Raw genomic sequence first — 26,077 nt, forward strand, 5'->3', positions numbered from 1 at the left:
AGAGTTTTGCCATGTTCCCCATCTTTGACACTCGAAACATTACAATTTTTTTTGTAAAGATCTAAATATCAGAAACAAATTGACGCCACTAACCAAAATATTAAAAGTAAATTTGAAATTTGAAATATTAGATTGAATTTTCTAAATTTATATAAAATGGAATAGTTAATTTAATGAGATGAATCCGATGATAATGATATTAACCGTCGTAGACTGATTTATAAAATCTCATTCTTTGGTAGGGTGTATATTTTATAAAGAATATTAAGATGGTGAATTTGTTGAATTTGATGAATATTAAATATTATTGGTAGACTTGGCATCTAATTAGTCAGTATGTATATTTTTTATATTTTATTTTAAAATAAAGTAATGTTTTGTATAAATTTTGACTCGTAGAAAATCAATCACAGTCAAGTTATAAACAATTTAGTAATTTACTCTTTTTATTGGTATTTCATTTCCTTTGACTTTATATGTTTACACGAAAAGAGGCAAGTCCAATTCCACATGTTCAAATTTCAATATTCCAAAGCCACACTGTCTGAATTACTCTACCCTACCCGAGCTACACTCATTCATTCATTCATACATAAACCAGAATAACACCACGACCCCACTCTCAAAACCGCGCAAATCAACACCAAGAAAACGCCATTGATTATTCCCACTCCTTCCCAACTTCAAATTCAACACTTATAACCGATCGAGAAAAACATCTCTTAGATCTTTCATCATCGATCGCTGAAAATGGCGATCTTCTGGAAGCACGTGAAGTCATCGTCTCCGCTACTTCAACGCCTCAAACGCCACATCACCGGCGGTCACTATTTACTCTCGCGATCTTTCACCACGACGGAAGGTCATCGTCCAACTATCGTCCACAAACGTAGCCTCGACATTCTTCACGATCCATGGTTCAATAAAGTATACACTCCTTTTCCTTCTACTTCACAGTATTTCATACAATTTCATTGTTTTCGGTTTCATGTTACTTTGAATTTTCAAATTGAAATTGAAAACAAGCTAGTTTAATTGGATACACACTGTTTGAACGGATGAACAACTTGTTCATAATTTGAAGTTACTTGAATTGAATGCATGTTTTTATTAGGATAGTTTTAATTAAGCCGTATATGATTGGATAGATAGTTTTCAAAACGAAAAGCAACTGCGTCCATTTTAATTTTTGATAATTTGCAATGGAGGATTATTTCAATGGAAGAAGAATTGGAATCAGGTTTTATGATTTTCAGAAGCTGTTTTAAGTTAATTCAAACAAATGTAAAATGCTTCGGAAGTGGTTATCTGTCTTTATGGAGAATCCAAATGCGGTGAAAGAAAGCTTGTCCTCACAGGGACTCTGTTAGTGTCATATAGTTAAGGAGGCTTTGATGATTCTATGTTGTTTTCTTTTGTGCTGTTGCTTATTTTCACCATATGCTATTTCATACTGCTTTTGTTAATTTAATTCCAATTTGAACTTTATTAGAATTGTTTTATGCACTGGGAAGGTGCATTTGGTTGGATTAACTGTAAAGTAGTTTTGTTGATGTGAAAATGTAGTTTCTACTTTCTTGAAGCATATTCTCTTTTAGGTGGGTTTTTCTTTGATATTATCTTTGATAAGTGAACAGGTTATTTAGTGGCAACAATCACTTATTTGCTATACACAACAATATGCAAATTTGTTTTCACACTTTGTTCCCTGTACTTGAAATTCCTCTTTATGTCATCTACGTTCTATAGATAAATCCTCAAAGGTGATTCCTTAGCCGCCCTTATGTGATGAATGTTCTTTTTTACTCTTGAAGGGATGTGATTTGACGGGGATTCTGTGACACCTTTACTTGAAAAAGACATGGAAAAATAATTTCTGAATATCATTACTTCATGCTTATTGATTAATTCTCTAGAATGGAGCTATATTACAGGAAGCAGATTTGCATTAACAATAGAAATTAAGGCAACCAATCTATATAAATAGGAAGTTGAAATAACAAATATAATTTGTCAAGATAGTATGTCAGATGGAAAATTGGGAGGACAAATGGAGTTAGAGGAATGGTAGTTGACACATTGGATTGTATAGTGGTAGAGTGATGGGTGGTTTTTGTTTCTAACATGGTGTTGGAGAGTTTGAACTAGTCACAACCCACCAAGCTCACTAGGCAAGGCTAGGGCTTTTTGTATGGAAGGACTGGTAGTTTGGTATTAACTGATCAATGCCTTTACAAATTTGGGTAGAGAAGGTTAGGATGAATTGAATAGGATAACCATAGTCTAAGTGGAGGCTTGACATGTTGCCATGCACCGTCGGAGTACTTTTGCCTGGCTCTGATGTAAAACAGAGGAAGACATGTATGTGGGCACATGCGAGGCTCATTAGCTATGGGTTTATAGAGATTATTGAGGATGTCAAACCTTTTAGTAGGGTTGACGTTTAGAGGAGCGATCATAGTCAACAACACACAGCTTTTGGCTGGGTTTCTTATGGAAGATTTGAGCACAATGAAGGTGTAAGGAGTTGTGACACCAGTTGTAATACAAGGAGCTGCTATAATGGCTACAATCAAGCAGCCTATGGTTGATTGCCAGAGGAATAGTTTCTTGAAATAGAAGCCCTAATAGAAAATTTAAAGAACAATTTCCAAATATTGTTCCTTGAGGTTTTTAAATTTTTTTTTTTTATATTGTGATATAGAGATTTACATTTTATAGATTGATGTTGACAACTTGCATAGAATAGTGCTACATTATAGAAGTAAATCTGCCAACAAGGCTTAAGGAAATAAATATGTATATTTATCTGTTTTGATAGATTAAAACAGAAGTAAAGGAAATAACCAGCCCTAAAAACGACAATAGTTATTCAACACAGTCTTTCATTTCAAAGAAAGTAAACTTGATGCCACTTTGATGATTTTCTCCATAGATATTGGAATTCCAAACACGAGATATACGAATTAGCATATTACTAAATCAGTGACTAGGAAATGTTTTCAGCTTATTTATCGTTTTTCTTGTCAATGGCAGATTGTGATGTATAATTATGCCGATATATTACTTTGTAAGTAATGTTTTCATATTCATCAATTTCTAATAGTTGGAAACTCTTGCTTAGAAGCTACGGAGTACAGTCTATACAAAAATTGTGATAGTCTTCTGCTTACTTTAGATGATGCTAGAGAGTACACATGAAATTTCGTGCGACTTCCCTTTTCTTTGTTCTGATATTTTGCCTAAGCTTCTTTGAAGTAGCAGGCAGAAGATGATTGTGTGCTTTTGCTATCATGTTTATAGTCACTTACTCTTCAAATCGTGGATATATTTTTCTTATAAATTTTCAGTCTGATTTAGTAATATATGCACTTTGATTTTTTGAATTTAGGGAACGGCCTTTTCCATGACCGAACGAGATCGTCTTGATCTACGAGGACTGCTTCCTCCAAATGTTGTGTCTTCTGAAGTACAGATTGAGCGCTTCAGTATGTTTTTCTATTTTCTTTGATCTCATGCAACATTAACCATATCTAACGAATGTGGGTTTATTTGGTAGTAGTTTTTTTCCCCTTCCTATTGGTGTGTGGCTGGTGATGTTAATGATTGAGGTCCATATTGCCTTTAAGTGGGAGTTAGGCCGTTCAAATCAAGGCTTTTTCCATCATTCAGTCATCTGTTTATTAAATAATAATGTGACTTTTATGCATATAAAAGTAACTATTCCGGGACATCTTCCGTTTCAGGTGTTTGAACAATTTTGAGAAAAGTAACAGACATTTGTTATTGCATAGGTGCTTTGGTGATGTGGAATAAGGATTCTCTTTTTTGTTTTTTACTCTTACTATCAGTAATTTTGAATTGTGCGTGTTCTATTTTTTATTAATGGTTTCTACATTTTTTGTGTTTATAGTGGTTGATCTGAAAAGGCTTGAAGTTCAAGCAAGAGATGGACCTTCTGATCCTAATGCACTGGCCAAGTGGCGGATACTAAATCGCTTGCACGACAGAAATGAGACTATGTACTATAAAGTATGTTCAGAGTTTTTTATTGCACTATTTTGACTGCAAACGACTCTAGGCTGAAGTAATTTTTGATCACTGATGTAGGTGTCAATTTCTGGCAGTGCTTGCCAAAAGACCAACAATGATCTAGGCTTCCATGATATACCTTAATGTAAAATTTCATAGATAGTTATGACAAAAACGATATACTAAAGGTGCAACTACCATTTAAGGTGTTGTCTTTTAGTATAGTATTAGTGGCCAGTAGTCTTTGGTTCATCCAGCAGTCCTTGTTAAGTATTTCTAGTAAATCTGGGAGCTTTGGATTAAGGCTCTTCCATCATTTAGAAGGGTAGGGTTAGTTACACAAACTTTATGAAGTTTTTTTTCAACTTTAACTCTACGACTGATATGATTCAGATATACGTTGGATTGACTATGAGGGAATACAAACGTCCTCTGAATCTTTAGAGCAGATTTGTGGCATGTGTGTTTTAGGAGCTGGTATGTTTAGATTCTGTTACAGAATCTCTTAGTTAGATGCTCAGGTTCTATTACAGACCAGAATCAGTTACTAATGTCTGTATACAATTATAACAGAATCGAAACTTGTTATAACTCAATGTTACATGTCTACAATTCTGTCTACTTTTTACTATATTTTTCCTTCTTTCTAGCCTAGTGTTTTCATTGGGCGGTTGGGGAAGGTAAACTAAAATGTAAATGACCTGAATGTGATTCAAACTTGTTTTCAAGAATGGGTCATCAAAAAGGTCTCCTGAGTTCATTGTTACAGTTTTCTTTTCTTTTTTCTTTTTTATATAGTATGCACGGACTTTCATCCTTCACTACTGTACATTTCTTCTCTATAGATAAACTATAATGTTATTACACAAAAAAGACAAAAAAAAGCTATTGTATGGAAGAGAGTGGGGTTTCCTCCTTCGACATGGCAGATGGATTTGAGAAATCTTCTAAGTTTACTCTGTTCTCCTATTTGTTTTCTATATTGTAATATTTGCATGTCTATTTTCCGATGATTTTTATCCTCCAATTCACACTGTTCTTCATGAACGGAATATCATTTTATTTAGAAAGGAAAAATTAGCAAGTTTGATAATAGATTGTTAGTGAAAGTATTTTGGATTTAATTATTATAAAATATGAAGTTGATGAAAATGACTAATTTTAATGTGGCTTAGACAATTAGTCACTGCCAGTGCCATGAATGCAAAGAGATTTTCCCTTGTTATATATTATTCCCTCTGTTCTAAAGTAAGCGTTGTTTTAACAAAAAAAATTGTTTAAAAATAAGGGCTGTTTACTCTCAAACTAATATTGTGGCTTCCACTTTCAAGTTATTATATCCCACCGCATTAATGACAATTGTTAATGGCCAGTAGTTAATAGGGATAATTTTGTAAAATTGTTACATATATACATTTATTTATTGTTCTTTTTAATCTATGTAAAATAACTTTAAACAATGTTTATTCGGAACATAGAGAGTATATAGAGAGAAAAGTGTTCCTTTTATTCCTCTTCATGTGATGCCTCTGCACACCATTTTTTTTTGTTGCTAAAATAAATAATACAGGCCATGGCTGCATATGTTTTGCTTCAAGATTTGAGCATGGAGTTCCGTACACCAATATCTGTATTTAAAATACTATTGTACAGACGAAATCCGGTTACAAAATTATGCCAAAAAATACAAAAGTTCAAACTTATAGTTGCTGGCATTTGCATCGAAACCGCATCACAAGGTTTTTCGCTGTATCACATTTTTGTGTGTATCTTAAAGCTGTGCATTGGAGAATTGAACTCGCCGTTATGCTGACTTTGTACATTATTGAATATGTTCTTTTGCATCTTCAAAATCCCACTTTATCAAAAGAATGACTTTAACTTCAATGACACATGTATAATGTCAGGTATTGATTGCCAACATTGAGGAATATGCGCCAATAGTATATACTCCAACCGTGGGTCTTGTATGTCAGAACTATAGTGGACTGTTTAGAAGGCCAAGAGGAATGTATTTCAGTGCTGAGGATCGTGGAGAAATGATGTCCATGGTTTACAACTGGCCAGCTGATCAGGTCATTAAATCCATTTCCTTTATAAAATTTTAGCCAGTATTTGTTTTGGTATCCTATAATAACATTGTACTTTTCCAATATGTTACATGGAGACCTTTAATATATTATTTTAATTAGCTGAAAAATATAATTTAATATGTTATATGGTGACCTCTTGTCAAGCTCCGATACAATGACAACATTGTTTGTGCATTGTCTAGAACATATTCAATTAATGCTCAAATTAAACTCTTCAGTGGAACCCCTTGTTGGTTAATATCTCTAACATGCTGTTCAGATTGGCTCAGTGATGTTGAGTTTTCTTATTCTTGGTTTACCGGTTATACTACCCTTCTTCTTTCAGTTAGCAGTTAATTCTTCAGTAATTTAATAGGGGAAAAATGTAATTGGAATGGAACTTTTGGATAAAATAACTAAGACTTTCTCAGTTGGGGAGAAGGGGAAGGCCCTTGTAAGAGGATCATTCTTTTCATACCTAACTGTTGTGAAACAGATGTCACATCCTTTGTAAAGAACTTAGATGCTTGCGAACTTTATATCTAAAGTTCTTTATTTTCTTCCATAGTCAATTCAATATTAAATCCTCTCTTACCTTTCTCTCTCACAAATATTTTCTCTCTATGTTCATTAACTTGTACTTAGAAGATTAAGCACTAGCATTTTCTTATGTTCTAAATTGTTTATGACCTATGTGCTTGGTTAGATAATATTTTGATATATACTAACTTATTGAAGTGTCAAATGGGGACATCTCATCTGATGCTTTTCAGGTCGATATGATTGTTGTTACCGATGGGAGCAGAATTTTGGGACTTGGAGATCTTGGTGTTCAAGGAATTGGCATTGCCATTGGGAAGCTTGATCTATATGTTGCTGCTGCTGGCATAAATCCTCAAAGGGTACATGGTTGCTTAATGTCTCATTGTTGGTCCTTTAAAACTGTCAAAGTTTATGATTTTCTTATGATTTAGTCAATGTCTTTAGGGTAGTGCTAGGAACACTCACTTTAACACTCTTTCCAACTCTCTGACTCTCTTATTGGGTGAAATCATTTGGGTCCCATCACATTATGTGGGACCTATTTCCAAAATGGATGGACTCACATGAATTTCACTCAATAAGAGTGTGAGTGTTAAAAAGAGAGTGCCGAAGAGACTGTTCCTAGTACTCCTCGTATCTTTAAGTTGTTGGTAAGAAAATATCAAATATCACAATTCATCAAATGCCGTGATTAATTATGCTTAAAAGTCTGAATGGATGAAATTAAAATTTTCTAGTTTAATGCTTATTGTCTTTTGGCTATATCTTAAACATTGCTAGTTGTGGAAAACATTCCTTCATTCTACAAGATGGTAACTAGAATAATCAGCATTATGTATTTCATTCTTCTATTGTAAACTCTGTATACTACACTACATGTCTTTTATGATTCCACAAACTTCTCCTTCTTTTAATAGGTACTTCCTGTGATGATTGACGTTGGTACTAACAACACAAAGTTACTCGAAGATCCCTTATGTAAGTGTTTCTATATCCATTCAGTTAAAGATCTTGTAGCAGGACCTATATAGGGGTGACATGATATCTTCAAAATAAGTCTCCATATCTACATGTTCATCTATTCTAGGTTTTTCTTTTCTCAAATACTAACTTTTCCAAAATTAATCTATTCGGCAGATAAGGCTATGAACGGTTTTTCTCTAACATATTTTACTTCCTCATAAGCTCTTTATGCTTACAGTGTGAACAATGCTCAAACCTTTACCTTGTGCTAAAATTCTTTATCTAAAAGAATCAGGATTACAAAATTGAATCTCGATCATCTGGCTAAAAGATCAACTTCCCTAATGCTTAAGCTATTTGGTTGAAGCCTATATGTGGTTTAATATTTCTAAGTTCAACTCATGTTGTGCAGCTTACTCAGATATTTAGTATGCCTATTTTTGCTTCAGTTATATTTATGCTGGTTTCATTATAAGCTTTTTAGCCAAGTTGCATTCACTCCACGAAACATGAATGGTTTATTCTTTCTTGTCAGATTTAGGATTGCAGCAGCATCGCCTTGACGGGGATGAGTATCTTGCTGTTATTGATGAATTTATGGAAGCTGTCTTTACTCGCTGGCCAAATGTGATTGTACAGGTATTGAAAGTGATGTTTAAAATAAAAATAGTAGCCTGCATTTAGGTTTTACTCACAAGGTCCATATTTTTCTATCATACGACTATCAATAGTTTTGTGCTCTCACAGTTTGAAGATTTTCAAAGCAAGTGGGCTTTCAAATTATTACAACGGTATAGAACTACCTACCGAATGTTTAATGATGATGTGCAGGTAAAATTTCTGTTATATAATATTGTATCATGTCCAATGTACTTTATAGGGCGCTTTTACAGATCTCTGGAAATATTATTAATTCTTAATTGAATAACTTGCACTTATCATATCCACCAACCGGTGAGTATTTATTACCATGTTAAGATTTATGCAAACCATTTGATCATTTCATCAAACAGCCATTGATCAATGGTTTCAGAAGAGTCAGAACAATAACATTAGCAATTTTTCAAGTGTTAAGGTCAACATATTCTTCTATATGCTCTAGTTAATTTAGCATTCTAAAGTTTGATGGTTGCTACTGAGCCACTACTAGTCTTGGTCTTCCTGGTTCTGTATATTATAGTAGAGACTATTAGAGAGTTATTTTTTCATAATAATCTATGTTGCACCCATACGGGTATAATACAATGTACGGGATATTTCGAAAAACAAATATATGTGTACAACAACAGCTAAGCCTTATCCCACTAAGTGGAGTCGGCTACATAAATCAAATGGCGCTATAGTGCTCTATTATATATCATATCTATTTTCAACTCATTAGTCTCTAGATCCTTTTAATAGTTACTCTAATGACTTTTCTAGGTCTTGCTCTGCCTCTAGTGATTTGAGTAGGCTCCATCTAATTTACTCTCCTTACTACAAAATCTACACATCTTCTCTCCACATGCCCAAACCTCCTAAGCCGAGTTTCCATCATCTTTTCTACAATAGGTGCTATCCTAACTCTCTTTTATGCTGTAATTTTAAATCCTGCGTTGTCTAGTTTTATCACACATCTAATGAAACATTTCAGCCATGGTTATTTATTTTATTCTCGTTCTGGTTCTTTACTGCCAACATTCCTTCCCGTACAACATCGTTGGTCTTACAGCTGTATGATAAAATTTCCCCTTCAGTCTGTATCACACCCTGTAGTTGTAGACTTGTAGTGAAGGGGAAATCTAAGAGTTCATGGCATCGGAAATGTAGGGTTCTGGAAACCTGATTTCCTAGGAAATTTGTTGCTTAATTTTTATGGTTGTGATCAAAGATTATAATATAAACTAATACACCCAGAGTTCAATTGGTAATTTTGAAAGTGATGTTTTCAAGATCCTCATTTTTTGAAAACATGATCATGCTATTATTATTATTAGAGTAATATGGTCATCCAAAGATTTCCGAAAGACAAAATTGGCCTGTAAAATTTATTGTATTGATTTGCTTGTCTCATAATAAGTTTTTGGCATCAACCAATACTGGGACCAAATTGATATCATTTGTTTTCACTGAACTTATGAGGACTAAATTGGGAGTTTGCTATATAGCTTCAGAGTTATCATCTCTAGCTCCTGAGAACTGAATTCAATGTATAGATGGAAGGTTTGTATTGATCTTTTTATTGCTTAATGTATGTGAAATCATCTACCCAGGGGACAGCTGGTGTTGCAATAGCTGGACTTCTAGGTGCTGTAAGAGCTCAAGGAAGGCCAATGATCGACTTCCCCAAGCAGAAGATAGTTGTTGCTGGTGCTGGAAGGTTAGCTAGTTATCTTTTCTTGTGAATGGATGACCAGGCTTTTATGATTTGGCACAGTTTTTTAGCTCAAAGAACCAGTTATCCCAACCACAGTTTATGTTGAAATATCTTGAAAATGTACCATAATATCTTTATTGTGTCACTGGAGAAATAGATATACTGAAAAATAGGGGTATTTGGTTAACTGGTTCCAGTTAAATCAACAAAAGAACTGCAAAAACTGTAAGTTCCACAAAAATGTTGCCTCCTTGTCCACCAAAATCTTTATTTCTAGAAAAATTGCTGGAAAAGTGGAGGAACAACCCATTATTTAGTTGTCACATCAAACAATTATTCCAAAGTAAGATACATAATGTAAAAACAAATGGGACATTGTTTCTGAGATTGAACAGAACTAGTCAAGAGTTCTAAATATAGGAGAGTGTAGCCTAACACTTTGCAACATCAACAATTCAAATTCTCCTATCATGATTGGAAGACTAGTGAGCAGAATTAGTGTATAGGAATTAAAGTTTATTATGACATTTCATTCAGCTTATTTCTGAATCTAACATCTTAGAAGTGATTAGAACCCTAAATTAAAACACATTTTTTTGACAATTATGGTAGAACACAGAACAATTGCGCATCAAAATAGAAAATAAGGAATAACTCTGAAGATAATGATTATCACATCACGGCTGTCCAAGGAGAATGTCTCTTTACAACTGAGTAATCAATTAACCTTTATGAGTAGTCATAATTGTTATCTCTACACCATGCGCTATATAGCGACGCAGACACTAAAAAATAAATATTTTAATGAGACTTACATGCTGAAAACATACTTAGCAAATACCAAAAAAAAACTCAAATTTCATGAAGTCTTGAGCAATAAAATACTTTCAAATACATAATAGCATACTTCCAATTCCAAATACCATTAAAAGGCATAAGTCCTAAGCAAAACATTGCAACATACTTCCAAATAGCAATAAAATTCTAGAAAACAAACACTTAAGCATCTAAATCTTAAAATAACTAAACATCAAAACTCTAATAAAAGTTAAAGAATCATTAAAATCTAAGTCTTCATCATCACTTCCTCCGCCACTAGCATCCTCTTTGTCCTCTTCATCAAACACTTAAGTAGGAACAAAAATTTCAAAAGCTAAAATAAGAAACAGAACAATGTAAAGGGAAACAGAACATAGCAGAGCAGGAAAGAGAAACAAGTTTAGAACATAGCAGAGCAGGAAAGGGAAACAATTTTAGAAGTAAAAAAAAGTGAGGAGCAAAGGAAAGAAGCAGAGAAACAGAGATGCTGAAACAAAGTAAAATACCAGAAGCAATGGAGGTACAGAGATGATGAGCGATGGAGGAATAGAGAAGAACGTGCGAAGCTTTTGCGATGGAGGAACATACAAAACCAGCCGCGATTGAACTTAGGAAAGGAAAAAGATTAGGGTTTCTTTAAACGGTTTAAAATTAAGGGTAAAACCGTTCGACCCGTTTGGCCAAACCAAATAAACCGCCCTCTTTGGACCACATCCGACCCACTACCAGACCCGTGATCATGGCTGCACCACCCGCTTTCTCATTTCGTGTCGAACCGGTACGCTTGGAAGCGGCCACGCTAATTTTTCCGCGCCGCACCGCTATCGCGGCTGCGCCAGCCACTATTAACAACATAGATTCTGTTACTAAGGTAAATCATTATTTATTGAAAAGCAAGTCAAGTCTTATTTTAGGAAAGGAATTATGTAGCCTGGTTATATATATTGTATACAGGTTGAATTATTCAAAGAAATACTATGCAGCTACTCCCTGTTTAAGTTAGACCACTATGACATTGTTTCTAGAAGAAATCCTTAGAGTTCCAAATCTATACTGAGTATTTTATTTACTATCCCTTGTCATGTCTGTTAGGTTTATTAATGAAAGCTTTGAATTGAATAGTTGTTGCATTCGGTGTGTTGTCTCATTGGTTATATTTGATGCAGTGCTGGAATAGGTGTTCTTAATGCAGCAAGAAAAACAATGGCAAGAATGCTGGGTAATAACGAATTCGCTTTTCAGAGTGCGAAGAGTCAATTTTGGGTGGTCGATGCAAAGGTATTGTATATTTTGATGATGTACATATTAAAATAGTTCAGTTCTTTGTAGTAGTAAATTTTTTGTTTCTGATAGGAAAAGTAAATTTCTGCATATTTTATAATTGAATTCATTTTTGGGGGGTTGACTTTCATAACCTTGTCATGCTGCAACGTAAAGAAGGATATCATAATATGTAAAGAAGGATTCTAACTCGCTGAGAGACTTACACATAAGTTTCATATTTATTCTGTAATAGTAAAACTCATGGCATTGATTTTAGAAGTTTTCCTTATCCTTGCTTCATGTTGTTACAGTTGTATCTTTGAAACTTTTGCTGCAATGTATGGTAAATGGCATGACACTTATAAGCCGAGCCCGAGTTTGCTGTTTGAAATGCATGGGTAACTCAATATGGTTCTTACCACTTTCCTAATGTCATAAACCATACCATGTAAAAGAAACATTGAACTAGTAAGAGCCATATTATTAGCTTGGAGAGATAGGGAACTGTTCTTTTGTCACACTTTACTTATGTCATAAACCATACCATGTAAAAGGAACATTGAACTAGTAAGAGCCATATTATTAGCTTGGAGAGATAGGGAACTGTTCTTTTGTCATGCGTTATTGCATTTATTTTATGCACAAAGAGATCATTATGTTTCAAATCATTCCATTCAAACACTCAGCTAGATTGAATTTTAAATTTGATCATCATAGCTGCCCCCTATTTCCTTTCTCTTTTGTTGGCGCATAACCTACACAATTGTCGTCCTGGTTGAATTTCATTCTCTTTCATGCCGTAACGTATAAGCTGGTATATCATATAGATGGCCTATGAACCTGCTTAAGTATTGCTGCTTGATAGGTATTTCTTCCATTTAGGGTTAGTGGCTTACTATTCTTAATGCTATTGTGAATTTATGAATCTTGAAAATCACCAAGTATTATCCACTTACCCTCTTTAGCTATTGTTGAAGATCTCAAAAAATGTAAGCCTTATTAGCATTTGAACTGAAGTTATATTTGTGATGACTTTATTTATATTTATAATTTAACTTGTTGGTGAGCCGAGCAAATTCGTTATAATGGGGATTAGTTTTGTGCCATATTTATGAATATTTTCAAATGTTTTAATCACCATTTGATATGTAATTTTCCTATTGCTGTTGGAAATGCAGGGATTAATCACAGAAGGACGTGAAGATATTGATCCAGATGCTCTTCCTTTTGCAAGAAATTTGAAAGAAATGGATCGCCAAGGACTAAGGGAAGGAGCAAGTCTTGTGGAAGTGGTTCGTTAAAATATCACTTTAGATGCAAATATGAATTATAAAATGCCATAGTATGAGATAGATAAAAACAAATTATTGACGTAGCTTTTTTAGCTTCTGTTAAACTTACCTGATTTTGAAAGATTCTTAGCGCTTGGATATGGTAAACCTAACCCCACCTTCGATGCCTGAGAATTGAAGAATAATGAACCCAACTTGTTAGATTGAAAGTTAACTTTCAACCATGGGAATTACTAGCTTATTATCATTTTATTGCAGTTATTATTAAAATAGTATATTCCATAGCAGATAATATGTCCGCGACAAATTTTACAGAAAAGCATTTGATTTGTTTCCTTATTTTGATTTGATAGATTGTACTCCAGTAGTTTATGAGTAATAACACCAATACTAGACCTATACTTAGTATTGTACCCTATTATATCTATCTACAGTATTTTCTGTTTATTAACTTCAAGATTCTTTCTATCTTTTCCGTATTCACTATCCTAAACCTATAAAAACAAGTTTCTCTGGCTTCTCTCTTCACTATAATATGAACATGCATATTAGCTAGCACCTTTCATAGTGAATGTCAAATTTCATGGAATATAATGAGAGAAAGGAAAAACATGTGGGAAAAACAGCAATATAATGAGGCTACCATTCTCTCATCACATCTGTTAGGGAAATCCTCCCTGCCCCTTATAATTTTATCAATTTTTTTTTGTTTAACTTTTGGGATTCATATATCGTTGTTGAAATCTGGTAATAGGTTAAGCAAGTGAAGCCTGATGTCCTCCTAGGACTATCTGCTGTTGGAGGATTGTTCTCAAACGAGGTATACATTTCTGATGCTTAGGTTTGACTTTACATTGCACACGTATTTGGTTGAGTAAGAATATGGAGTCAGCATCGCTTCTATCTATTCATCCATTTGCCCCTTATTATATGTCCCCCTACATGTTTCACGGGCATTAAGAAAAATGGTTGTAGCAATAAGTTTGTAAAATGTATGTTGTACATAATTTCCCCTACAAAAATTCTTAATAGAAGAGAAAAAATAAATTTGGATTTATCAATTATAAGTTTAATAGAGATATTTTTATAAAGAAGTCAGTAATGCATGTGAAAGTTTAAAGAGAGTCTTATATTAAGGGACAACAAATATGAAAATTTGTAACTGAATTCAGCAAAATTGACTTGGAAGATGAAAAATGTATTCTATTCTACTTATAGATACTTATTTAGGTTATATCTTATGAAGCTCGAACTCCGACACAGACACGGACACAGACACTCTGACGCTGATAATGTAAAAATATACGACACCGACACCGCTACATATATGATAGTATTTGGGTTTTATTTTTCCATCTATTATTCAAAGAGTTAAAAATATATTAATCAAAATTAACGTATTTAATTCTTCATTGATAACATTGTTTTAGTATATGTTTAACCCTTTTTGATTTGTGAGAGATTTGTTCAAAAAATGTATAAGGTGTGTTGAAATAAAGAAAAAAAACACTTTATTTATTTATAAAACACTTGTATGAATTGTTAGACATGTTGTACGAGTGTCATATAAGTGTCGGAGACTGATTTAAAGAGTGTCGAATCAAATAAAATAACTTTTTTTTTGGAGGACACTTGTGTGACTTTTCCAACACTTGTTTGACTTTTCCAACACGTGTCGAACTAGTGTCATACAAGTGTCGGACACTGCGACATGCCTACTCCTAGAGGTGTCCGTGCTTCATCGGTTATATCAAATCTAATGTGACACTCTCAACAGATGGAAACCAATGCTAAAAATTTTAAGGAACATCATTATTTTTTAACAATGTCACAAGATACTAGATAGACTAAGTTAATCAAAATACCAAGTTATTGTTTAAGTCTATCTGTCACAAACTATGTTTTAGCAAGATAATATTCAAAACAAATTTTGCTTTGCAATGCAATAAAATTTGGGCAAAGTTTTTGCAAAATTTTATTATCCAAAAATACTATTTATGTGCTAAAAGTATATTTACCAGCAGCCAAAATTGAAAGGCTTAATACCACCCAAAGTATTATTTTTACAACCAATGCCCTATAGGGAAGGCCAGCCACCACAGCCTTCAACCTACCATTTAGCTATCTTGGTGATAAACAAGGGGTAGGTGAGCCTACAAACTCAGTGAGGAGGTAATAACCATAGTGAATTAAGGGAAAACAACTAACACTCGAGTTCTTTATTCTTAGAAAATATATCAAAATGTCATTTCATTATGTTTCATGATTTTCTTTCCTTATCAAATATGGTTCAAGGGTCCAGCATTAGGGTAAAAAAGGTTGTATAGTATCATAACTCATAAGTGATTCGATTTGAAAGTAGCTGAAAATCTGTTGTGTAGAAACTTTGGTAGGTATTGTAAAATAATTTTTTAAGCATTTATCCCACACAAAAGACCAAGCCATCCAATGTAAGGCATGGCATTGTAGTTTGTATGAAAAAAAAGGAGAACTTCAAAAGAGGAAGAACAATCTCCTAATCTTAGTGGATCATGCCGGGGTGGCTTTTTTTCTGAGCATCTTAAATCTTTATCCCTCTCTTAGTATATATCATTTCATTTTATTTGAAGATTATGTACCAGAAAAAGAAGTCATAGGTTTACTTTCTGACATTACCAGCACCGCCACATGTGTTCTTTAAATAGTGAAAAGGAAAATTGGAAGAAAAATTGCCTATAATTTTATGCTTAGTATATAAAACATTTTGCTGATTTTCTTTCCTTCGTTATACTAATGAAGACATCCTGATTTTTAGGTACTAGAGGCCCTCAAGGGGTCAACATCAACAAGACCAGCCATATTTGCCATGTCAAATCCAACAAAAAATGGTATAAATTATTTTTCTTCTTTCTTTTGTGATGTGGCAGTCGACAACATGAATTTTTAATAGTTTGCGTATCCCTGCCATCATTCTTTGACAGCTGAATGCACTCCTGAAGAAGCGTTCTCCATTTTAGGCGACAACATTATATTTGCAAGTGGAAGTCCATTCAGTAATGTGGATCTCGGTATAACTTTATAAATTCCCAGACTAATATTTCAAATGCTCTTTGCTTATATACATTCTGTATGCTCCTTCTCTAAGTGCTTCATGATATCTGATTAGGTTAGCAAATCCAGAAATCTCCCATTTATGAAGCACAAAATTCTCTAGAATAACACGTGTTGTGGTGTCTGAGGTGTTCGAAACTCGTATGACTCTCGTATGGCACATGTCAAATTGCCAAAACAAGTGTCCCAATTTTTTTTTCTTCTTCTTTACATCGACGTACCTTATACACTCCTCTGACACATCATTCACATCTACAAGAGTTAAAGATGTGTTGAAACTTGAAATATATAAAACTTCTTTACCTTGCTATAGTATTAGTTCTCTACAAAAAGTCTATTTTATTATCGTTTTTACTGTGTTTCATTTAAGGGAAACATACAATGGCAATTTTCCTTAATAATTTGCAGGAAATGGACATATTGGACACTGCAACCAGGGAAACAATATGTACCTATTTCCGGGGTTGGTTGGCTATTTCACACATGATCCTAAATTTAATATAAGCTGTGCTTTTGTATGCATGCAATTAATTTTCTTTCACTGTCTTTTTATTTCAGCATTGGCCTTGGAACTCTTTTGTCTGGCTCTAGGATCGTATCTGATGGGATGCTACAGGCTGCTGCTGAGCGGTATGTTTTAGAAGATTCAGTAATTTCTGAAAATACACAACTTAGCATTTGTAGACTCATGTGCATAAGTAAATTATTATCTGCCAAATCGACATGCTTGCTGACAAAGACACAACTTAGCATTTGTAGACTCATGTGCATAAGTTCTATCAATGTGCATAAGTTCTATTAATGTGCATAAGTTCTATTGATTGTCTCCTAAAATTGACAAATGTCTCAATAACTGAAAATATGTAAAATTGTGATGCCCATAAGAGGAAATAATGTAAGATCTTCTTTTCCCATCATACAACACATCCCTTCTGGTTAATTTAAAAACCTGTTTGGTTAAAATATTGAACTTTGCTGGGAATATGTTTTAAAATTCAAATTGTGGGAGGATGAAGTGGGAATGGAAGTTATTTTTAAAATTTGACTTTCATCGTCATGTCATGGGATACCCATCCCAGATCATGGGGAAAAGTTGAGTGAAACAAGGGAATTTCATTTTTCCCAAGAAATAATAATAACTTGGAATATATTTTTAACACCTACACCAATAATGAGAATGTCACATTCCCAAATTCCCAAATCAGACTCCTCCTCTAAAGTAAGAGGTCTAATTTAGAGAAAAACACTCGGAACTATGATTGTTGAGTAAATCAACTGTCTATACTTTAATAATCATGATTTACCGACCTGTGCATGTATTTTATTGCAATGTCAAATATTGGTTTTTCAAGTAGTGGTTATCATTGCAGATGCAGTTTATTCTCTAAACTGCATCCCTTCCTTTTGGAGGAGTCAGATACATAGTTCACGGTTCCAGAAATCATTTTTCTAATTACTCAAACATACAATCAAGATTGTACAAAATACTTTTGTATATGTTCTTCCAATAAAAGAACTATTTTCATTGTGCATAACACTTGATTTGTGCGTTGGATTGTTCTTTCGGATTTACTGTCTAGCTTTGAAACTTCACCTTAATATCCATTTTGCTTTTTTTTTTCTACCTGATCTTTGGAAACTGAAGTCTGGCTGCATATATGAGTGAAGAGGAGGTCCTCAAAGGGGTTATTTTCCCTTCAATATCCAGGTTGAACTGTACTCTTCATTAAGCTATATAGTTTGTAAGATTTAGTTCAAATGAAGTTTCATCTATCTCAAAACTAATTCATATTTGCAGAATCCGAGATATTACATTGGAGGTAGCTGCAGCTGTTATAAAAGAGGCCGTGGAGGAGGATCTAGCTGAAGGATATCATGAAATGGATGCTCGAGAGCTCCACAGACTTAGTCCGGTAAGTTTTGTTTGCTTTGAAATATTATGGATTATTTTTGTAACTTGTCGACTACATACTAATTTAATATCTATGTGGGTGGAATTAATTTTGTCTGAAAATACACTTGTATGGTCTAGATAGCATAAATTGGTACTATCTGTTAGACTAGGCTTTTCTACTGCACGGGAGATTGATTTGATTGATTTGACAGGTGTGAAGAGTTCTACATTGGATGAGATAAGACTTGAATATAAGTTTATAAGTGAGGGCAATCCTCACTTTACAATTCGGTTTTGAAAGAATTGAGTTAGACCCAATCTAAGTTCTAAGAGCTGAATTGTGCCTTACTCCAACTACTCTTTTTAGATTTATGAGAATTGAGAACAAGTCGAGCTAATTAAACTTCAAGAGATATCTCAGTGAGGGAGGATTGCCCAATTTTTTATAGGGGGAACATGATCCACACACTAAGCCAATGTGGAGTTTTAATAAGTCTTAAGCGAAAAATGTCTCCATGATCGTACTTTACTTGCAAAAAAACATTGAATAATATAAATTTCTTCTTTTTAAATGATAAGCTTCTTTTTCCAAAAAGATATAAATTATTGTCTGATTATTGGTGAAAGAAAAAAGTTGCAGATCTTTTTTACCTTGTCAATTGGCCCATTATATTATAGACATATTATTTGTACAAAAGATAAGGAAATTGGTTTTCCTCAAGTGAGTCTTAGGTTCAAGTCTTACGAATGGAAAATATAGCTACTGTGAGAGATTTACCCTCTTAAATGGGTTCACTTGTTTGGCTCGAAGTGGCTTTCGAATTCAAACTGAAAAGTACAACCATAGTGTTTAAAGGTCGGGCATCTTCCATCCCTAGCATATTGCTCCTCATGTTGTGCTATATATTTGTAGAATGGAAATCTTTGATCAATGAATGGTTGTTAAATATGATCAAGGGACCGGTTCAAATTAATATTAGCTTCACGTAGTATTGTTGCATTGGAAGAAAAACCAAACTAAAGATTTATTTTTAAGATGCAAAAATGTGTGGAAATTTGTTGAGTATTCATCAAAAGGTTCCTTGGTTGACAATTTTAAAAGTGGGAACTTACGAAAAGTTTTATTCTGCTTGATTGTATTGTGTCTTGTTTGCACAGGACTTCTTATTGTCCATGCTTCTAAGTTTGTGAGCTTTCCATAGGCTTTTCAGAAATTAGGTTTTAACGCCTTATTTCTTTGGCTTACAGTGTTTTTTTTGATAGATGGTATATTTGCTTGCACTTTTTCTAAAATGCATTGATGTTTGCTTGGCATAGTATGTACAGAGCAGAAAGTTTTCCATGCCAGTATGAATTATCATGAAATAGTTCATTCTCATTTAACATCAAGTTCAAATGTTTATATATTTAATGTTATCCATGCTTCTTTGTGGAGTTGCAGGATGAAATTAAGGATTATGTGAAGAATAACATGTGGAATCCAGAGTACCCAACACTAGTATACAGGCATGAATGAGCGACCTGCAGGGTGGAATCAACCTTACAAACTTAATTTAAATGAAATTCTAAAGTATCATTTTATAACTTATTTTGTATGTGTGTTTAAAAAAGAGAAGCAAATTGATTGTTGATACAATTTTCTTTTTTAATTTGTGTAGTCTTATATAGCAAAGTATTGAGTCATAATTTCATGTAAATTTATTTGAAACTAACACGTACTAATAGTCCTTTTGAGATTGTTGCACCATATTGAAGGACATCTATGGGATGTCACGGTTACACCAATTTTTAAATGGTGTATTGGTAAATTCATTTTTAATAAATTACTGAAAGTGTCAACACTACAATGATAATCAATATAGTTCATTAGTTTTGTCTCTATAAAAGTTATAAGAGGTGAATTTTTCTAAATAATAAAATTCTTTATATTATTATACTTAGAACCATGATCACATAACAATAAAATTACAAGTATATTAAATAATATTAGTAATAATAACTGGCAGTAAAATATGATTATCATTGATATAATATTTATTTTAATTAAATAAATCTAATTATTTTATGAAACATTAATTAATATTACAATCGTTCTTATTAATATTCTAATGAATATTGTGTTAATGTGGTAATAATTTTTCCATTCTCAAAGGGGTTTGTGATAATCAGCAGTAAAGCATAGTTTAAAGTTATTCTACTTAAAATTTGAAATATCAAATTTTTTCAAATGATTTGTTTTTGAGGGAAATTTACTAATTATATGTATTCAATTATTTAATTAAGATTATGATAGATTTAAATTTAAGTTTAGATAAAATTAACATTAAAAATAGGGTTAGTAGGTATTATTTAGGGGTCTTTTGATTATTTTCAATATTTTTTTTAAAAACAAATTATAATCTTAGATGAAAATTTCTCTTAAATCTTTAGTGGTGAGATTCACTTTAGTGGTGAGATTCACTTGAGGAGATAATGCGGCTGACTGAAGTTAAAAATTCACTGTCACATATACCAAATATTTAACACATCAGTGATCCTAATTCATGTAATTCATCTTCTTCCGTAACCCTCTTCGCAATCCTAATTCATGTAATTTATCTTCTATATTCTTTGTTCACACATAACCTAGTTCATATTTTACCTTCTTCGGTCACGCGTATTAAGAGTTACAAATGACATAATTGTCCTCAATCGGTACTTCGAATGAAAGACAAATGCCAAGATGTGGTTGCAATCAGGACGACTAAGTCGCGTTTGAGACCCAAATCTTCATGACCTGATTGCAACCACATCTATACATTTGTCTTCCATTCGAGCGCCTTTAAAGAGAATGGCTACACAGAAAAGAAGAGAGCTAAGCTAAGCTACACAGAAATTCGAAAGAGTTTTCAATAGTTACCTCCAACAGAAATTACAGCCCTCTCTAGTTTCTTCTTTTTCTCAAACCCTATTCAGCAAAATCAAGCTTTTTCTTCAACAACAACAATGGCTCTTGAACAACACAGCGAAGAGAGTGATCTGAAAATGTTCATGGCAGTCAGCAACACCATCATACGGCTATTTAGGGTGCTTATAGCATTTCTTGCTGTGGAGACCATGCCATCTTGGTATGACCGATTTCGTTGCGAATCACACTTTTCTCATGAGATTGTTATTTGTTCTTATACACACTCTGTTTCTTATCACCATGCTTAACATAGCCTTATAAAGTCTCTTATTTTCCCATGATTAGAATGTCGTTAAAATTTCAAAAATAAAGTAATGTATCAATGTTCTGATCGAGGGAGGGATTACTCTGGAAATAAATAAATATGGAGGTGAAAGGAGTAATATCTAAGAGAGATTCTCAACTGATCACAAGTCAATTAGCCAATGTATGTAAAATCAAAGTACTATAGTTGAGTAAATACTTGTAAGCGGCATGATATCTTACAAGCATCTTTAACTTCTTCAATCTAAATTAATACCTCGAGATAAAAATTTGAGAGCAGGAATATTATCCAAGCTGATAGAGCGCCTTTAAAGAGAATGGCTAACAAGAAATCAAATAACAAAGTGATCATATCCAACATAAAGTAAAAACTCAATAAGGCAAAAGGCAGGTGGGCATAAGAGCAAAAAATGTTATGGTTGTACCATATTGCACTACATTCCTCAATAGGAAATACTCCTCTCAAGTTAGTATATATTTTATATGCCATGATCCTGGTTGGGATTGAAAACTTAAGTTGGTACATTGATCATACGGCATAAAATTGTTGGTATATCAAGTGAGTATAAGTCTCACATCGGATGGAAAAATGAATAATGAACATTTTATAAGTGAGAGAATTCACACACCTATCATCTTAAGATTTTAAATGAATATGTGGTATCTCTCTCACTTATGTGATTACTTCTAAGTCCATGATTTTAACACATCTTTTTTTTTTAGGAAACACGTGAATTCAATACTGCTTTTTTAAAAAATATTGTCTTTTTATCTATTTGATTATTTTAAATAAGTATTTACCTAAAAAGAAGAATGTTTTTTATGAAATAGTTTTTTTTGTTTATTATAAAATCTCACACTTAATTCAAACCCTTATTTTATTAACAATAATATTGTGAGCTACTTTAGTGCCCAATATATTTTCACTCAAGTTAATAGTTGTTAGCTACAACGAATCTTCACGTGTTAAGACGATATATTGCATCCAATGAATATTAAAAGTCCTTTGACAATGTTATCGTTTTAAGTGGAATTTTTTTTTTAAATATTCAGAATTTTTAAAAAATTTTCAAAATTAACCATTTTTTCAAAATTTTTATACAAATGGGCAAAATTTGCCCTAGATGTGTACATAGGCGCCACCCTAGTTGGCGCCTACCCTTAATGGGTAGGGCAAGTCGCCACTAGGAGTGGCGCCTACACCCATTCCCAATTTAATTTTTTTTTTTTTTTTTTTTTAACATGTTTTATTATTTTTTTTTAATTTTTTTTTTAAATATTAGATATTTGATAAATATATTTTTTTTTATAAATTATATTAATTTATATTAACACTTATATATAAATAAAATTATTACAAGATATATATATAATTATTATAAATATTAATTATATATATATTAATTTATATATATATATATATATATATATATATATATATATTAATTTAATTTATAAACAATTAATATTATACACATGTAAATTAATATATAAATATTTATTTACAAGATATATATATATATATATATATATATTATATATATATATATATATTAATTTATATATATATTAATTTAATTTATAAGTAAATAATATTATTTATAAATTTTTGGGAGAATTAGGGTTAATCATGTTAAGGTTAATCTATCAATTATAATTAGGGTTTATTGATCGGTTATAATCAGAGTTTGGTAGTTATGACCTAATTGAAACCCTAATTAATCAAGTGCGACACTAATTAGGGTTAAGTAGATTGGTGTACAACCCAGATCTTTTCCTATAAATAAAGTGTTATTTCCTTGCATTTGCTTCACCACTACTTCTTATCACTTTCTCTATCAAGTTGAGTTCATGGCATCTCCAAGACCGTCGTCATGGCAGCGAACATCATCAAGGCGCCCGGATCCTGAACAAGTAATCTTAAAAAGGGATGGGCATGTTATTTTTTCGCCTTTGAAACCCCCAATGGAGATGAAGTTTTGGAACATCCGTTCGTTGGACCAACTAAAAAGGTCCTTGATGTCTTGGTTAGAGGGAGATTACCAACCTGGTGAAGTCATAAGAAGGATTCAGAGGCTTAGAACAAGGTTCTCATTTGAAACTGGAGAAACAATACGTTGGTGGGTTGAAGTTGAAAGCGACATTGATTGCATCCAAATGATGCATGGATCAGACGATATAGTGTTAACTGTTGTAATTTCTTAGATTTTAATGGTTGTCTGTCATGTTGTTGTTGTATTTGTTATTGTTCTAGTACTTGTTCTTGTTTTACTACTTGTTTTTGTTCTAGTGTTTGTTTTTGTTTCTCAGGTAATTGGTGTTGTAATGTTAGATGTTTGTGTTTGTTGTTCAAGTGTCATCTTCTATTTGGAATAAAAAGTAAACTTTAATGATAAACAACATTGGTACACAGATTTATGAAAATGAAAACTAAGTTGTGGAACTAGATCCACGATATGGACATTTGTTCTTATTATGCCCTAGTTGTCTACATATGCTACACTTCCTCTGCATTTTCTCTGCGACGTCCATTTCAGTTCTAATGCGCCTGCTATTTGGGCGACCACTTTTATTCCGCCGCATCGATTCGTTGTGCCAAACAATTTCCCCGTCATACTCTGGCCAATACGCCTCCAATGCTACCACCGGAAAGGGATTGTCGTATACATTGAGCAATGTTGCAACTTTGTAGATTGAAGACACTAGCGATAATGCATCGAAGTGGCTGTGTGAACACGCTGCAATGACATGGGAACAAGGCATACGATAGGCCTGAAATTGACCACAGTCGCACCAACGGTCTGGTATTAGGACCCTATACTCTTGTCTGGGCAGCCCTTGGTTGTGGTCAATTGTTTCCTTGACACTAAAAGTGTGGCCATGGCGGTCGAATTCCGTAACCCGATGGCTGCTGGCTTTGGCAGATTCCTGCCTCATAAACTTCATGCAGGCATCACTATATACTTGACTCGTCTGCAACACTTCATTCCAGCGCCTGCCTCTTGTTACGAACAACGTTGCCATCCGAAAATAGGTCGCACTCACCAATGCGGTTACCGGGAGGTTACGTATGCCCTTAAACACGCCGTTCATTGATTCCACAAGATTTGTTGTCATGTGGCCCCACCTCACCCCATCGTCGTATGATCTAGTCCACTTCGCTCTGTCGATATTATCGATCCACCTCCCTGCATCAGAATTTGCCAACACTATTTCTCGGCGGTAGTATTGGAATCTAGGTTGGTTTAATGCATACCCCGCGTTTATCAAATGTTGCTTCAAGAAGTTATCCTTGAACTCCCGCATAAAATTTTGAGCAATATGCCTGATGCAGTAAACATGGGTAGACGGGGGGTCATGCCAACCATTTGCTGGATTATTGTATGCACTGTCTATTGAAGCGTGCCTGTCAGAAATCACACAGATGCCAGCTTGTGGAGTCACGTGCGTTCGGAGATTCTTAAGGAAGAAACTCCAAGCAGCAGCCGTTTCTCCTTCTACCAATGCAAAGGCTATTGGGAAAATATTAGAATTGCCATCTTGTGCGACCGCCATCAGTAACGATCCTTTGTATTTCCCATACAGCCAAGTTCCATCGACTTGAACAAGTGGTTTGCAGAATGTGAACCCGATGATGCAGGGACGGAATGCCCAGAAAAGTCTATGGAAAATTCCATTACCTTCTAGACGAGTTCCGTCAGGGGATTGTGCCGGCAAGGTCTCCATTATAGTAACCGTCCCAGGTGAGTACAATCGTAGTGCAGCCAGGTAGCGTGGTAGTTGTTTGTATGATTCCTCCCAGTTACCGTATACCAGTTCAATTGCCTTGGTTTTCGCTAACCAAGCCTTTCTGTATGACGGTGTATATTTGAAAACAGCCACACAATGGGAGATAATTGTTTTGACCTTCAGTGACGGGTCAGCCTCAACTAGAGGTAATATGGAATGGCAGATCATATCATGGCTAAGTTTGCGATGATCCTGTGCCATGTTGGTGTTGACGCAAATGTGAGCTTGAGATATGGACCCTATCACCCACGCATTATGTTTCTTCTTGTACGATGCCATCAACCTATACCCACACTCCGGATTTTTGCATACAATAACGTATCTTTCCGGATTTGATTTGATAACATCGTAGTCAACACAATTTTTCAAGTGCCAGTTCTTTATTGCTAATAGACACTCTTCCTTGGTCCGAAATTGGTCACCCTTCTTTAAGTCCTCATCAGACCTCATATATGGGTTGTAGAACATATCTGATGAGGGCTCATCCTCGCCCAAGTTAAGTGTTGTGAAGTGCGCAGGCGGTGAGTAGCGTTGCGCTATAGGTATTTGAGCTTGGTCTTCGTCTTCAGAATGACGGTTCACCAAGTCATCAACCACGTCTTCAGCATCATCAACCACATCGTCTTCAACGTGGTGCTCAACATCTTGTTCGTCATCAATCACATGATCAATAACCTGTGATTGAATATTCTGAGTTGGTTGAGGTTGTTCCAACACAATGTATTCGTAACCAGAGTACTCATGGTTACGAAG

At 33.9% G+C, this 26,077-nt stretch overlaps 1 protein-coding gene across 1 annotated transcript; it reads left to right on the top strand.

Moving 5' to 3' along the window:
* The first annotated feature begins 501 nt into the window (after positions 1-501).
* On the top strand, positions 502-20,150 carry LOC127076653 (NAD-dependent malic enzyme 62 kDa isoform, mitochondrial). Its single transcript, XM_051018361.1, has 19 exons — positions 502-927; positions 3,392-3,488; positions 3,914-4,032; positions 5,940-6,107; positions 6,878-7,006; positions 7,565-7,625; positions 8,146-8,249; positions 8,358-8,441; positions 9,863-9,969; positions 11,952-12,063; positions 13,227-13,340; positions 14,095-14,160; positions 16,135-16,207; positions 16,301-16,387; positions 16,839-16,893; positions 16,989-17,060; positions 18,076-18,138; positions 18,229-18,343; positions 19,766-20,150. The coding sequence occupies exons 1-19, from the start codon at positions 751-753 to the stop codon at positions 19,838-19,840; spliced, it is 1,878 nt and encodes a 625-aa protein (XP_050874318.1). The 5' UTR covers positions 502-750; the 3' UTR covers positions 19,841-20,150.
* Positions 20,151-26,077: the final 5,927 nt, after the last annotated feature.

Source organism: Lathyrus oleraceus, chromosome 4 (assembly GCF_024323335.1).
Source record: "Lathyrus oleraceus cultivar Zhongwan6 chromosome 4, CAAS_Psat_ZW6_1.0, whole genome shotgun sequence".
Classification (NCBI taxonomy): domain Eukaryota; kingdom Viridiplantae; phylum Streptophyta; class Magnoliopsida; order Fabales; family Fabaceae; genus Lathyrus; species Lathyrus oleraceus.